Here is a 14,417-nt window from a genome sequence, read left to right as displayed (position 1 = left end):
TATTAAAGTTAGAGAGTTGAGATACGAATGAATTAATTAATTATACAAACGAAACGAAATAAGAGATATGGTTGATATTGTAGTTAAATTGAATGATTATTTAATCAATTGTGTATCAATCTAATAGTTCACAACTTTGACTAAGGTGAATTACAATATTTTTTAGAACTGATATTATTTTAGTTGAAGAACACATGAGTGAGAGAGCACCATGAAGTAGAAAAATATATATAGATTTGCCAAACAACTTCACATCCTTTGACAATTGGATTCTTAACAAACATCATAACATCTATTTCAACAACACTTTCAATGTTCAAATTTCAATAATATTTCAAAATATAAGAATGTGAAATGTTTAGAACTTTTAGTTTGAGAAATGACCTAAGATGATTTGTTTGTACGTAACCTTATTTGATATTTTAATTGTCTATTTCTGATTTGATCACATAATTCTATTATTTAAGAACGTTATATAGTAATAACAATTTGTTGGTTTTTAGAGATAAAATATAAAAGGTAGGAAAGTTAAAAGTAATGCATAAAATTGAAGGTAAGAAAGTTAAAGAAATATATGATGTTGATGATATTTATTTAATTTTGTTGAGCGTTGAAGCGCGTGGAGACATTTTCAATTTCTATTTTTTTTTAGAGAAAAAGATAGAACGTGAGAGGGGAAGCGAAATGGAGACTTGAAAGTTAGTTTGGAAATATTTTATAGAAATGATATTATTTTAGTTGAAGAAGACGTGTGAGAGAGCAAAGTATTGTGTAAACAATTGATGACCAACTGGATATGGATACACCCTTTCACAATTTGGATTCTTAACAAACATCATAACATCTTTTCATTTTCAAATCTCAATTTCAATAATATTTCAAAATGACAATCTCCAAATTTATTTAATAATAATTTTAAATTTCACACCATTAGTTAAAACTTAAATGATGTGTTTATAGCAAAATGGTTAAGTGGAGAATAGGAGATTTGAAGTTTTAAAATTTAAAAGAAATTTGATCTATACGTGAGGTTGTAAAACTAACATTTGTACCAAATCAAATAGAATTATTATTACTATCTTAATATTGTATGGAAATGCAAGCACAAAAACTTTATCATGGGTTATTAATAAAAGAATTTGTTTTTACTTGATGCCTAGAGAGGCTGTGTCTTTGAAATGGTAGGGTCGAGTATTAAGTCTCTTAAGTTCTCTTGTGTGACATGGAATTTGATTAAATTTGTCATTTTAGTTTGAGAAATGACGTACGACAAAAAAAGAAAAAAGGATAGTGACCTAAGATGATTTGTTTGTACGTGACTTTATTTGATATTTTAGTTGGTCATACCTTATTTTACGTAATTCCATCATTTGAAAATGTTATATAGTAATAATAATTTATTGTCTATGAAAAAAATATAAAACGTAAAAGAGTTAAAAGTAATGGATAAAATTGAAGGTAAGTAAAATAATTGAAGAAAAAGTGAAATGAAAATATTGATAGAGAGAAATTTTATGTATGATGTTGATGATATTTATTTTATTTTGTTGAACGTTGAGGTGCGTGGGGGCATTTTCAATTTCTTTTTTGAAAAGAAGATTTTCACTTGTGAGAATGTGAGAGAGGAAGTGATATGGAGACTTGAAAGCTTGTTTTAGTTAGTCGGGAAACCCATGATTCAAACAATACCGTGACCCATTCACCTCTTACGCCTTGGAAACCAATACAAATCTCTCTCTCTAAACTATATTATTATCATTATTATAAACTACAATCATTTTAAAATTAGCTAAATCGTTACTATCAAGCATACTCTAAAACAATAATAAAATTTACCGTAAACAACGTAGAGATAAAATGTTTGCAAAAATAGTAATGTTGGCCGATCAATCAGCAATTTTTTTAAAATGTCAATTATGCTCTTTAATAACTATCATACAAATAAAATGATAGTTAGTATCAATGATAGCAACTAATAACACATTTCTTAAATTGAAATTTAATATCTATAATTATTTATCAAATAAATTGTGAAAGAATTACCCATTAACGATAACTTGAGAAGTTTAATTGGAAGCAAAAAAAAAAAAAAAGAAAAGTTGGTTTCACATTAGTTTAGTCTTTTACTCATTTTTATGCAGTGGTATATATTTTATTATTTTTTACATATTAAATGTTATAATATGGACCATAGTTTGGCCCATCACCAAGTATTAGGGCAGTTAACTATTGGGCCAATTAGTTAGGCTTACAATGAACCGTGGGCTACAATGATCATAAATCTGGCCCATAATCGTTTCCAATGTCCAAATCTATGGAGTATATAAAATGAGGGATCTTGTTCCCATCCCTTTTGTTCGCCGATTAGGGTTTCTTCGGAGAAGTTGTGAGGACAAGAATCCACCATGGTAATCTTCATTCCACAATTTTTTGCTGTTTGTTTCGGTTTTCCCCTTGCTAATGAATCTATGCATTTTTCGGTGATGAGAACTTAACTTTTAACTGGAAAAACTGAAGCGAATGTTCTTCATCCTTTAATTTTATCCTATTTGATTCAAATTATCGGTTTTGTGGAGCCTAGTAGATAAGAGAATGTGTTGCAAATGCGTTTGGTAGTATCGAATATTGGATTGATTAGTTACGGAATTTTTTATTGGCATTTATGAAGGGCATTCTTCTTTTAGACGATTATGCTGTTGGTCTATGCAGTGTGAGTATTCGGGTTTTTATTTTCTTATAGTTTGTTGGTTTTTGGGAAGTGTTAATGCTGTAGATCTGGGAAAGAAATTGCTATCATTGACACTTGAGAGACTAGAACTGTCATTGTAAACTTACTTTATAATTCATTCAAGAACATTTTCTGATTTTTCTCCATTCAATCAATTAGGGCGCTATGTATTTGTGTGTATATTTGTTTTTATAGTGTTAAGTTCTTCAGTATGATTTTAAAATTCCAATGATGTTAAATTTTGCTGCTAAATAGGTGAACGTTCCCAAGACAAAGAAGACTTACTGCAAGAGCAAGGAATGTAGAAAGCATACCTTGCACAAGGTTACCCAATACAAAAAGGGTAAGGACAGCCTTGCTGCTCAAGGAAAGCGTCGTTATGATCGTAAACAATCAGGATATGGTGGACAAACCAAGCCTGTCTTTCACAAGAAGGTGAAACTCTCTTCCATGATCTGTTCAACCCAAAACCAAATTTTCTTTCTTCTCCTTGAATAAGTAATAATGGGAGCTTTTAACTTTCCTTCTAGGCTAAAACTACAAAGAAGATTGTGCTAAGGTTGCAATGCCAGGGTTGCAAGCATGTCTCACAGCATCCCATTAAGGTTTGTATTCCAAGAATATATCTCATTCATCAGTGTTTATATGCTGACCTGATACCAACTAATTTGTTAGGACAGAACTGAAATTTTGGTCACCCTTTAATTAATTTCTTGTTGGTTAATGTCTTATCATTTGTTAATGCAGAGATGCAAGCATTTTGAGATTGGTGGAGACAAGAAGGGAAAGGGAACTTCTCTTTTTTAGATGCATTAACATTGTCATTCACTATATATTGCTGTTTAGGGAGTCAGAATTGTGGGCTTGTTTCTGCCCTTTGCTTTTTTGTTTTGGTGTTTCTGATATTTGGGAACATTTTTACTTGTTGAATTTTGTTTAATGTATCAGTTTATAATGGAACAACTAGCTTTATCTTCTACCCAATGTCGTATTATCAGTTTGTTTGAATTGCACAGCTTCATTCTTTGCTGCTGTGATAGGTAATTGTTTTCTTTGTTTTTTTTAGTACAAATTTGGTGTGGTGGGTTTGAACCCGACACTCTTGTATCACTAACTTTGTTTGAAGTTAAACTCAAATCCTAAGACCAATGCTTAGAATTAAAAGATGAATGACCATACCAGAGGAAAAAGATTGCAAAACTGTTTTTTAGTACATCGTGGGGACACTTTGTCCATCACTGAGTCTGAAGTTTACAGCATGAACGTAACAATTTCCCCCTCCCATTGATTACACGTTCAAAAAACAATCTCTCATTGTCAAAATTAATTTCTTTCTCACATAGATTACACTTTCAAAAAACAATCTCTCATCGTCAAAATTTTGAAAACAATCTCTCATTGTCAAAATTTATTAGTTCTTATTAAAAATCTCTAACAAACCAGGGCTTTAATCAATGATCATTCTGCACAAATGTTGGGTCAATCTGCAAATAAATATGTTAAAACCAATGAATTCTTAATCAATCCCTTGAAGCTTTATACCTTGTTGATCCTGACCTTGGCAAACCTTCAAATATAGACTTAGTAACCATTGCAGATGAAAATGCTTGAAGATCTGTTTTCAAACTCCAAGAAGAAGTTGACCACTTAGATGATGATGAAGCATTTCCTTTATCAGCTTCCTGTAAATTACATGTACTTGATGATCTTCTTCCACCAAGAATCCCATTCCTCATTAATGAGGAATCTCCTCCCATATCATCGGTTAAATTTGGTGTCAATTTACTCAATTCAGTAACTCCATTTGATGCAGCATTTGTTCTACCAAGAACTCCTTTCAGTCTCAGATCTAAGCTTCTTCTTGTCATTGACAAACATTCACCATTGTTGGTGGCGTATGTCTTGTTCAAAATGCTTTCAGTTGCGGTCGAGAAGTCTGCCATTGATTTCTGACGTCTCCTGCAGAGCTTTTCGCTCCCTTTGATGGAGTCAGCTGCTCCATTTGGGGCCGTAACGATGTCGGTGAATTCAATGTTTTCCAAAGGAAAACCATTTGCAAAGCTTCTTGATTTTCGATGGTGGCTTCCATGGGGATTATGGGAGGATGCTAGCTTTGGATGAGATCCTAACTGGTTGAATTCACCTTTGCTATAGGATGTCAATTCACAGATTGCCGGTACGTTTGCTTGATGGGGTTGTAATGGAGTTTTGAGTGTGGAGGGTCTGATTCTCAGTGATGGGAACGAGTCCAAGAGATTAAAGGAAGTGAGCCGAGTTGTATCTTGCTCATAATTACTCTTCCTGTAGAAGCTTTCACATGAGTGTGCATACATATAATAACTTAAGCCAAGCTAAAACATACAGATGCTATAATTATATCAAGTGAGACATTGTCCACTTTCAGGTATTCTCTTGATATTTGTCGATGCAAATAAGGAAAAAGAAATTTGGTGATTTTTGTACTGATGATCAGATCACATTGATGTGAAATGACCCAAAACTAACATTTTATTTATGTCGTAGAGCACTTCAGCTTTGCTTGGAATGTATAATCTCATTAGAGATGTCTCATCTATCATAAAGTGGTTGGAGTCCTGAAGCGATTTTCTTTTTCAATCACCAATTGGTCGACTATTAATTTAAAAGAAAAGCATCTCAATTGAAATATTAGAGCTCATATTATTTCACAATCAGAGGCTTCCTTAACGCTAGAGCGCTCTATATATGATGTCAACAAAAGATTAGTTTTCATTCGTTTTCATAATTGAATCATTTCACTGACACATTCAAAATTGGGTCATCCTTACAAAAACCTTAGAAATTTGATAGGAACATTGGTTTGTTTTTGTCTCAGTGCCAATCTGAATATTCACCTTTCAACTGCTTTAAAAATAATTTACTTTATTTCATTTTCATGTTTTAGTTTCAAGAGCGAGTATTCTAACATGTAACTTCAAGATAGAGGATTCGAACAGTTAGGCTCAGGTTGAAAAATTAGCAACATATCTAGTTAAATATCAACTGAGTTATGTTGTGGACTAAAAAGGGGAAAAAAAAACTGAAGAAGTTTATTACATTGTTCAGGTATGAAACTATTGAGAGAGAAAAAACCAAAACCTGGAAATGTCAAGATCTTCAGATAAGAGAGGAGAAGGGTGCCTTCCAGGAGTTGGAATCTGTAGAGATTTAAGAGCAAACATTTGTTGGTCTGTAACCAATGCATTCATTTTCTTGATGTCCGAGACCTTGCAATTCATTTACATAATTATATAGTGGCAATGAATGCATCGAACATAAATGATAGATTGTAAAGAACATTACACTGAGAAGCAGAAAATAAACTTCTCTCATCTAGATCCTTTGTTCTATGGCACATGGGACATGAAAAAAATTCCAAGTTTTTGAAGTTTTTATTCACGATATAAACATTCTTACTTTATTTGTAGCTTGTTAAAGAAAAAGAAAGGAAATTTTCAAATTTTACCAAGGTAGACAAGGTCAATCAATCCTTCTCTCCCTAAAATTCCAATTTAATCTTCGTTCTTAACAATTCCATATAAGGTTGTAATATATAATTCTTGGTAGAAGATAAGAAATCGGAGTATTTATTCAAATTCAAGGCATAAATTAAAGCGACTTTTAAAAAAAGGTCTATTTTTTTACCATTACATTTCCTTCAAATAATTTCCATGGGAAGATTTGAAATTCAAAAGATTAACATTGCAAGTTAGAATGTAGTATTTTCAACAAAAACAATGTTTAAAGGCATTTTGTTTATAACTTAGTGAGTATGTATAATCAAATTTGCCCTTCCAACTAAAGTATTTCTAACATTATATTAATTACAAGTTCCATTTAATATAAAATTCAAACTCCAACTAATTGTTAAAACTTTTTAAAATTGTCTAAAACCTATCAAACACAAATTATAAATCTATTATACACTTTTTGAAAGTTTAATTTAATCCTTATATATATATCAAATAAATCCGCCACAATCCATTTCAATTTTCAAGTACTGTTAATTTTAGTTACTGCTTCCTGAATTAAAGTCCACAGAATATGATCAAAATCCCTCCCATAAAGGTTGCAAGCAATATATATAAGAAAACAGATTTAAAGGTGGGCCTATAAACCTTTTGAATCAAGCAAGAAATAAAAAAATCAAATGAACAGTAAAGCAATTAAGAATGCATAAGTACCTCGACGCCGTACTTGATAGCAATTCCGGCAAGAGTATCGAACCTTGAAACAGGGTGTTCGATGTAGCCAAGGCCAGAACAGAATGAAATGGAGGACAAATCTTCAGAGGAGCTGGTTCCATTAATCTCCATCGTTCGATTTACACAATTACCGTTGGTCTGAACAAGATGCCAATCACGATTCTCCTGGTAACATCCTCTTCCCTTTTCCATCCGCTCCTCTCAAATTCACCATCCGGAATGCATAGAAAATTTGAGAAGAGTCGTGAATGAAAGGAAAGGGGAAAATGATCAGATCTAGAAATGATGAAGAGAGAAACAGGATTCAGGAGGAAGAATGTTGAAATGAGGAGAAAATGGAAATAGAGAGATGGTTGAGAAGAATATTTTGTTAGGGTAAATGGGGAGGAGAAATGGTGTTGGATGAAGGTCGTCCCCAAAAATTGAGGGAAAGAGAAAGAGAGAGAATGGAAGCTGATTTTGATCCGTACGTTGAAGGCACAGTGAGGGAAGGAATTTGATGTAATAGAAAAACTGAGAAATTTAAGACAAATTTGGATTCATCTTTGTTTTGATGAATTGCAAATTTAAGGAATAAGGATTCCGTACAATACTTACCCGCGCGTTTTTTATATTTTTCCAAGTCGTTATTCGTTTCATTCGTTTCAAACTCAACCTTCTCCGACTCTCCCATTTCACTTTTATATAATATATATATAAAGAAATTTAATTTCTTATTTTTTGAGGAGTTTTTTCAAAAATAGAAAATCAAATATTCTATTTTTTTTTTTATAATTTCTCTTTTTTCTTTTGTTAAGAGCAAAATTAATTTCTAAGATTGGACATTTTTGTTTATATTTGAGCAAACCAATCAGTTTGGGTTGGAATAGTTTTTTTTCCTTTTCTTTTTTTTCTTTTAAACATACACCAATATATTGAAGCTATTTACAAAATGTAGCAAACTATATCAAAATAAATATAAATCATTTAATTTTTTTATTATATTTTATAAAATAGTTTTTTTTCGACTCAAAAAACACAAAAATGTCATATTTCAATTCATAAAAAATAAAAAATAGTAATAGATGTAATTTTAATTTTGAATTAGCAATAAGAACCATTCAGAACAAGTGTGTACTGAAAACAAACAAAAAGAGAATTACAACAAAAAAAAATGCATAGAATTAAAACCAAACCGATAATAAATTGATCAAAATAAAATCAATTCAATGGTTTTGTTCCATGACATTGGTTTGGATCCCTTCTTTTTAAACACAATTGATTTGTTTTGGTTCTTAGTTTGACCTCAAACCCGTCAAAAACGAACCGAATATCCCCCCTATACCTTAGTAAGGTAAGCAGGTTCTAATTAGAGAGTTTTTTAGTCACTCACTACAATTGTATGGTTACATTCATTCTGATAAAATTAATTTAGGATAATACTTAGGTACATCTCGAAATGTATCTACTTTTGTGTTTCCACTTCTCATCACTTATAACATACAACTAATTAAAATATTTCAACATACAACTAATTAAAATATTTCATCAAACAAATAGGGAGGATTCACCGCTTGACAAAAATTTGATTTAATTTGATTTGATTGGATTAATTTATACTTAGTCATTTGATGGTTAAGTGATTTATATATGTAGCACAAATTACAAAGAAAAACTCAAAGGGACTAGTTGGAGTATTTAGAAATAAAAGAAAAAAATTTACTATGAAGATTACTGAATGTAGAAGACTGCTACATTCATCAAAGTTCCAAACTATTTTAAAATATCATTTGTAAGCTCTTGGACAAAAACAAATACACTTCATACAGCCCTCTATTTATTTTAGATTCTTTATTTCCATAATGCAACATCTAAACCTATTTGAACTAAAGAAAATATCAAAATTTATTCCAATTCGAATTAAAATCACACAACATGAAAAAAAGTTGAAATCACCGACATAAAACTTGTACTATCAAAGGGCATCTGAACTTAAGTGAAATGAAATTAAAAGAGTGTCCGCACACCACTCATCAAATCCTAGAAATGAAATGGTAATGTGCATAAATAAAGGTTCAAATATACAGTAAAGTTGTGTAAGAATCAGAGGACAAAAAAACATCTATAACTTCCAAATTCATCATCGTTTGCATTCAACAATGGGCATCTGAACAAGTATAGATTTAGATTACAAATATTAACAAAAAACGCAAAACTATTTACGATGTCGATTCTTTCAAATGAAAGCATTGCTCAAAGTTTGTGACCTTCAGAAATGAAAATAAGATATGAAACTTGGTAGCATTAACACCTCATCCCATCATCGAAAGCAAGAATGCAAAGCTATGATTTAATGATACAAAATTTCCATCGCAAGCATCATCATATAGATAGAATCTGATTCTGTAACCTGAATAAGAAAAATGTCAAAAGTTGAAACAGTTTTGTTCTTAGTTTAATGTTTATGAAATTTATGCACTCTCTCTTTCATGCTACAGTTTTCACATTTCTTGTAGGTAGAAGTATAGCTTATAAGCTCTTAACTAAACAGCTATGAGGGGCCAAAATCTTTGAACTCCAAAGTCTAGACACTAAACTCTAAAATTTTAAAATAAAGCTTAAGAAAAAAAAAAAAAAACCTCTGAAATAAATTTTGTGTTGAATAAAAAATATGTTCTAAAAAGTTTTCTTTTCCAGCTTTTAAGTTTCTAAACAATTTTGAACGTGAACTTTCCAAAAATATATGTAAACATAAATTTGATCCCCAAACAATTTAAATTAACATTTTAACCTTGTGGGTCAAGTTTCAATTGATTATCGTCAACAATTCTTCTTTTTCCTAGCAGAAGAATTTTTACAGTGACAGTGAGACAGAAAATTCAAAGAGGAGAAGGAAAGTAGTGATATGAACTATTACCGAGGAAAATCAAACACTTCAACCAAGATATTGAAGTAACACCCCATCATTTCCGAGCACAAAACCTTTCTTGTCGTTTATAAACCTGCGGAGATGTATCAAGGACTATAAGAGACAGCACATGTGAAGGTAAATCGAAAGTAAAGAACTTATGCTCAGTACTAAACCCAATCCACTAAACTTTATTAGCAAAGTCAAAGCAAAATTTCATCTCGCTTATGATCATGTCTCGGCCACAAAACTAGATATTATTTCAATGTTGTGAGTTTGAGATGACTTTTGAAATAAAAACTTGATACTTTAAAATAACTTCCAAGTGATTCTCAATGGTTACAAAATTTGTTAACATTATTTTCAATTATAAAACAAAACCCTATAAAACTTTTTAAAAGTGTCCTTAACATGTTAAAAACAGTTTTAACTTCCCAAAGTGATCCCAACACTCAACCAAAAAAGACCATAGAAGAAGCAAGGTTAGCTTTGATTCTTCCTTACACTTTATTCATCCGAGAAAGGAAGGCCAGCGATAGAAAGAGAGTTTATATAAAGGAATAGTCTTAAAAGTAGGTACTTGAGTAGGAGGTAGTTTCAGATTTAAAAAATTGTAAGACAAACTGAAATTTACAGAATGGTCATACTCACTTTACAGAGTACAAGTTGGCTGCAATATTGTCAGCTGCTTTATCACGGGTCCATGACCTGCCACCATTTGTAGTTTTCAAAAGTACTCCACTTCCCCCAGCTGCCCAAGCCTCTTCCTGTACAACTCAGACCAGAAATTAATAAATACATAAGAATCCACCATTTGAGCAAAGGGATGATATTTCCTTCTGTCTGGTGCTCATGATAAATTCTAAGGATATGGATATCCAAATTCAGCACACAGACTATGTCAAGGAATGATTAGATATGACTACTAAGAATAATATGTGTGACTTCCAAATTAGCTCAAGGTGTCATGGACAGTATCAATTATTTATTATGACACAAGGTTGTAAAGGTTCTATGACAGTACCAATCATTTCTCACGTTAATAATTGCAGGAAGATCTGTGATCAAACAAGAAACCTAACTACTCCAGAGAAGATGTAGAACACAGTCACACCTCGTACCACAAATATGTATCAGACTAACTAAAAATCTAAACAATCATACTGAGGCTTTTGTCTGACCCTTTATGTAATCTCCCACAAAAATCACTGAGATTCATTGAGTACAGCCTCCAAGGTCAACTAACAAAATTACTATTTCTATCTCAATCACAATATCAGCAGGAATCTCAAGACGCATAGAAGAGTAGGCATTGAAATGATTTTAAATGATTACCTTTGAACGATAACCAACATCTAATATGCCAAAACCTCGGCTTTGAACTGGAACTTCTTCGAACTCCTCACTTATCTGTTGTATAAAACATATTGAATTCAACAAGACATACTTGGCAGAAATTGGCTGAGAAGTCTAGGCTTCTAGTTTACAGTTTTGGATAGAATGACAATCTAGAATTTACTTGTCACTCTGTTTTCAAGAAAACCATGAATACGATGAAAATTTAGTTTTGTCCATTTCCAATATGTTCATCATTTTGATTATGAAAGAAAAGAAAAACCCAACAAAAGTTATAAATGAAACTATGAAAGCATATCTGAAAGGCAATGCGTTTGTAGGATTATACTATTGAGTTATCATGCAGCCAATAGCCATAAGTCTAAAGATGAAAAGCATACATACAATGTTCAAGGCTTGTGTAACTGGTGGGAGGAGGGGAAAATGATTCTTGCTAAAGGTCAAAATAAACCCACAATGCAACTCTAAACCATTTTCCATATTTTCATTAGCGTGGCTTGACTAGAAAGGAAAAGGACCAACTTTACTTACCCCTGTCCCTTTACTAAGAAAAAGTCCTCCTCCCCGTACAAGAAGCCAAAGACCACCATCAGCTCTCCACCCCATGTTCTGAATCCTCCTTGCAATAGCTCTATTATGTGGCTGCCAGAATGGCTGGAATTGCAAATAAAGCCAAGTTTTAGTGACTGATGTAGTGATAAGCCTGACGAGAAACTCAGCACCCAACAATCTTATTTAGCAGGACCAAACTGCTTCCACACCCAGTTCAAAGAAGTACACTTAGAAGAAGAGAGATAAGAAGAGAAATAAGTACAGAAGCAAACCTGCCCCGGCTCCCAGGTGAGGTAGAAGTTACCACGACTTGAAACAGCTACATAACGCCCATCTGGAGAGCGATTTACTGTGTTAAAGGTTCCCGTGTAATAGCTTGCCCCACTTATACCACTAGAAACTGTTCTGAAAAAAGTTTTAAGAAAAACCACATTAACATCCCATAATAGGGATTTAATTTTTTTTCCTTTAATGAGCTAAACTAGCAAACTGTGGCCCATGATATCCTGCCACAAGCTGCTCGTAAAATCTTATCAGCCAGCAGCTTATTAATTATTCCTCTTATGATTTCAAGATTAAATTCTAAATGAGTATTTTATGTTAAACACTCTTAGAATGGACAATTCTCTCCTGCTGAAGCTCACCTATTAAGAGTGGCAGAAACAGTCTCCTGAACTGCAGCCTTCCAATTATATCCCTTGTTAGATGTAACATAAATTGCACCTTCATCAGTAACCATCTCTGCACTTTTTTCTCCAGTTGCTTTAATGTAGACCTGAAGATTTATAATAGAGTCACCCATTTTAGAGTCAAATATAAGCATTTACTGGCAGAAAAAGAAAGAAAAAAACCGATTAATTTATAGCTGTAGATAGATTTTAAGAAAATCAAAATTTCCATCTTAATTTTGTAAATGAGTGCACTTGAGTTGCTGTGAATGATTTATAACTACGATTGATAGTGAAAAGGCTAAAACGTACCATTCAATCTAAGAAAAGAAAAATTCTAATTAGAGCACATGATCATATATGACAATTCCTTATCATTGATAATAACATATTAGTTTACCATATCTCCAGGAAGCTGAGCACTAAGAGGTATCCTTTCCCAACTTTCTCCAGCATCTGAAGTGTACAACAGAATTGCAGGCTTGCCAACAATCCATCCCTCCTTTCCTTTGAAGCTAATAGAATTAAATCGGTAGTTAAAGTCTTCTTCTTCAGCCGATGGTATTGAACGTGGAGCCCATGTTCTTCCACCATCTTTTGTCTCTAAAATGGTTTGCCTAGTCCCCAAAAGAAAGCCTGCAGTGGGCTGGAAGTGTCAAATGATTTCATGGCATTATATTGGTGAAACGAACTCAAAACCGCAGGTGTAGGAACGAGAAACTACAAAATTACAATAGTCAGGAACCTTGACAAAGTCCACAAGCAGTAACAAGGTAGATAAAAAAGAAAAAACATTTGAAGAAATGATAACCAGAAATTGCTTTCCCCGAATTCGATTAGGCGTAAAAATAATTGGGTATGCGGAGGCTTCAAAGACCAGCTTAACTTGACTAGAATAGAGAAATTAAGCCTGCAAATAGCTGTTCCATGTACAACTTCTCCCAAACTCCAATAATTCATTATCGTAAACAGTGAGTTCCGAAGTCGCGAATCGCAAAATTCGCAGTAGAAAAACAAAAACAAATTCAAAATTCTCGTGCATTTCTATCTCAACGACGAAGTAAAAAAAAGAACCGAAGCAATGGAAACTAACCATGGTTCATATCATCAGGCACAAAAGCAATGTCGAGAAGGACAACACCAGGATCTATAGGAAGGTAAAGTCTCTCCCACTCCGACAAGGATTCTTCGGACTTCGCCGGCTGTACTGGGGCAATAAAAGGAGAAAGCGAGAGTGAAACAGCAGCTGCGGTGTCAGCCACAAAGTGGCGGCGGTTGATGGAAGAATTGTGAAGAGAGGCTTTGGGAGTAGTGGAAGAAAGAGTTCGAGGAAGAAGTTGGGGTTGAGAGAGGGAATGGCGTGGAGAGGTGGATGAAGCGAAGAGAGAGGAAGTCCATGAAGGTTTGAGGAGTTGTTGTTGCAGAGTGGCCATTGAAGAGAGAAAAGGAAAGGAGGGAGAGAAGTGTTGGGTGATGAACTCTCTCTCTCTCTTATCTCTCTCTCACATTATCCACAAACAAACGGCTTCGCGGGTGATTTTGAAGCCTCTCCAAGTGCAAACGGATAAAGTCTTGAGGACTAAACTATAAAAAATTAAAAATAAAGGCTATTTAAAATAATATTCCATTAAAAATTCTCTTCTCTCTTTTTGTCAAAAAAAACATTTTGCTACCTTGCCTGCCTAAGGATCATTCAAATAAAAATATTCAAATGAGATAACAAACTATTTTCATATATAGAAATGGTTTCTCATTCAAATAAAAATATTCAAATGAGATAACAAACTATTTTCATATATAGAAATGGTTTCATATAAAGAAATGGCCTCGTACACCAAACTAAGATAATTTGAATCATACTCTTTAACTTTTACAATCCTACATTTAAACTCTCTAAGAAGACGTTTGGTTAGCAATAAAAACAATGAGTTGAGTTGAATTGGTAATAATTATAGAAAAGTTATTAGGAATCGACGCGAAAAGCAATATAAAAAATGTGAGTT

At 32.8% G+C, this 14,417-nt stretch overlaps 3 protein-coding genes across 3 annotated transcripts; 1 reads left to right on the top strand and 2 right to left on the bottom strand.

Annotated features, from left to right (window-relative positions):
- Positions 1-2,266: 2,266 nt before the first annotated feature.
- Positions 2,267-3,736, top strand: LOC101213168 (60S ribosomal protein L44). Its single transcript, XM_004135910.3, has 4 exons — positions 2,267-2,408; positions 2,984-3,163; positions 3,259-3,333; positions 3,476-3,736. The coding sequence occupies exons 1-4, from the start codon at positions 2,406-2,408 to the stop codon at positions 3,533-3,535; spliced, it is 318 nt and encodes a 105-aa protein (XP_004135958.1). The 5' UTR covers positions 2,267-2,405; the 3' UTR covers positions 3,536-3,736.
- Positions 3,610-7,524, bottom strand: LOC101214539. The gene is made up of 3 exons (XM_004136086.3): positions 6,931-7,524; positions 5,846-5,973; positions 3,610-5,029 (listed from the first exon to the last, which is right to left on the bottom strand). Exons 1-3 carry the CDS (start codon positions 7,141-7,143, stop codon positions 4,249-4,251), a joined length of 1,122 nt encoding a protein of 373 aa, XP_004136134.1. The 5' UTR covers positions 7,144-7,524; the 3' UTR covers positions 3,610-4,248.
- A 1,501-nt stretch (positions 7,525-9,025) lies between these two features.
- LOC101212928 (photosystem II stability/assembly factor HCF136, chloroplastic) lies at positions 9,026-13,946 on the bottom strand. Its single transcript, XM_004135909.3, has 9 exons — positions 13,508-13,946; positions 12,815-13,050; positions 12,391-12,521; positions 12,019-12,151; positions 11,726-11,848; positions 11,174-11,248; positions 10,490-10,605; positions 9,848-9,932; positions 9,026-9,340 (listed from the first exon to the last, which is right to left on the bottom strand). The coding sequence occupies exons 1-8, from the start codon at positions 13,845-13,847 to the stop codon at positions 9,866-9,868; spliced, it is 1,221 nt and encodes a 406-aa protein (XP_004135957.1). The 5' UTR covers positions 13,848-13,946; the 3' UTR covers positions 9,026-9,340; positions 9,848-9,865.
- Positions 13,947-14,417: the final 471 nt, after the last annotated feature.

This window comes from Cucumis sativus, chromosome 7 (assembly GCF_000004075.3).
Source record: "Cucumis sativus cultivar 9930 chromosome 7, Cucumber_9930_V3, whole genome shotgun sequence".
NCBI classification, from domain to species: Eukaryota; Viridiplantae; Streptophyta; class Magnoliopsida; order Cucurbitales; family Cucurbitaceae; genus Cucumis; species Cucumis sativus.
Note: the sequence above shows the minus strand (reverse complement) of the source record. Positions and strands in the feature narration are given on the sequence as shown.

Bases quoted from the DNA above. Each gene is read 5' to 3' on its own strand.
- LOC101213168 (XM_004135910.3), top strand. The intron at 3,164-3,258 runs GTGAAACTCTCT...CTTTCCTTCTAG, and splicing joins AGCCTGTCTTTCACAAGAAG to GCTAAAACTACAAAGAAGAT. The intron at 3,334-3,475 runs GTTTGTATTCCA...TTGTTAATGCAG, and splicing joins TCTCACAGCATCCCATTAAG to AGATGCAAGCATTTTGAGAT.
- LOC101214539 (XM_004136086.3), bottom strand. From the start codon at position 7,143: ATGGAAAAGGGAAGAGGATGTTACCAGGAGAATCGTGATTGGCATCTT. The intron at 5,974-6,930 runs GTACTTATGCAT...ATGAATTGCAAG, and splicing joins CTATCAAGTACGGCGTCGAG to GTCTCGGACATCAAGAAAAT. The intron at 5,030-5,845 runs GTTTTGGTTTTT...AAGCTTCTACAG, and splicing joins GAAGATCTTGACATTTCCAG to GAAGAGTAATTATGAGCAAG.
- LOC101212928 (XM_004135909.3), bottom strand. From the start codon at position 13,847: ATGGCCACTCTGCAACAACAACTCCTCAAACCTTCATGGACTTCCTCT. The intron at 13,051-13,507 runs GTTAGTTTCCAT...AGCCCACTGCAG, and splicing joins GCCTGATGATATGAACCATG to GCTTTCTTTTGGGGACTAGG. The intron at 11,849-12,018 runs GTTTGCTTCTGT...TTGCAATTCCAG, and splicing joins TCACCTGGGAGCCGGGGCAG to CCATTCTGGCAGCCACATAA.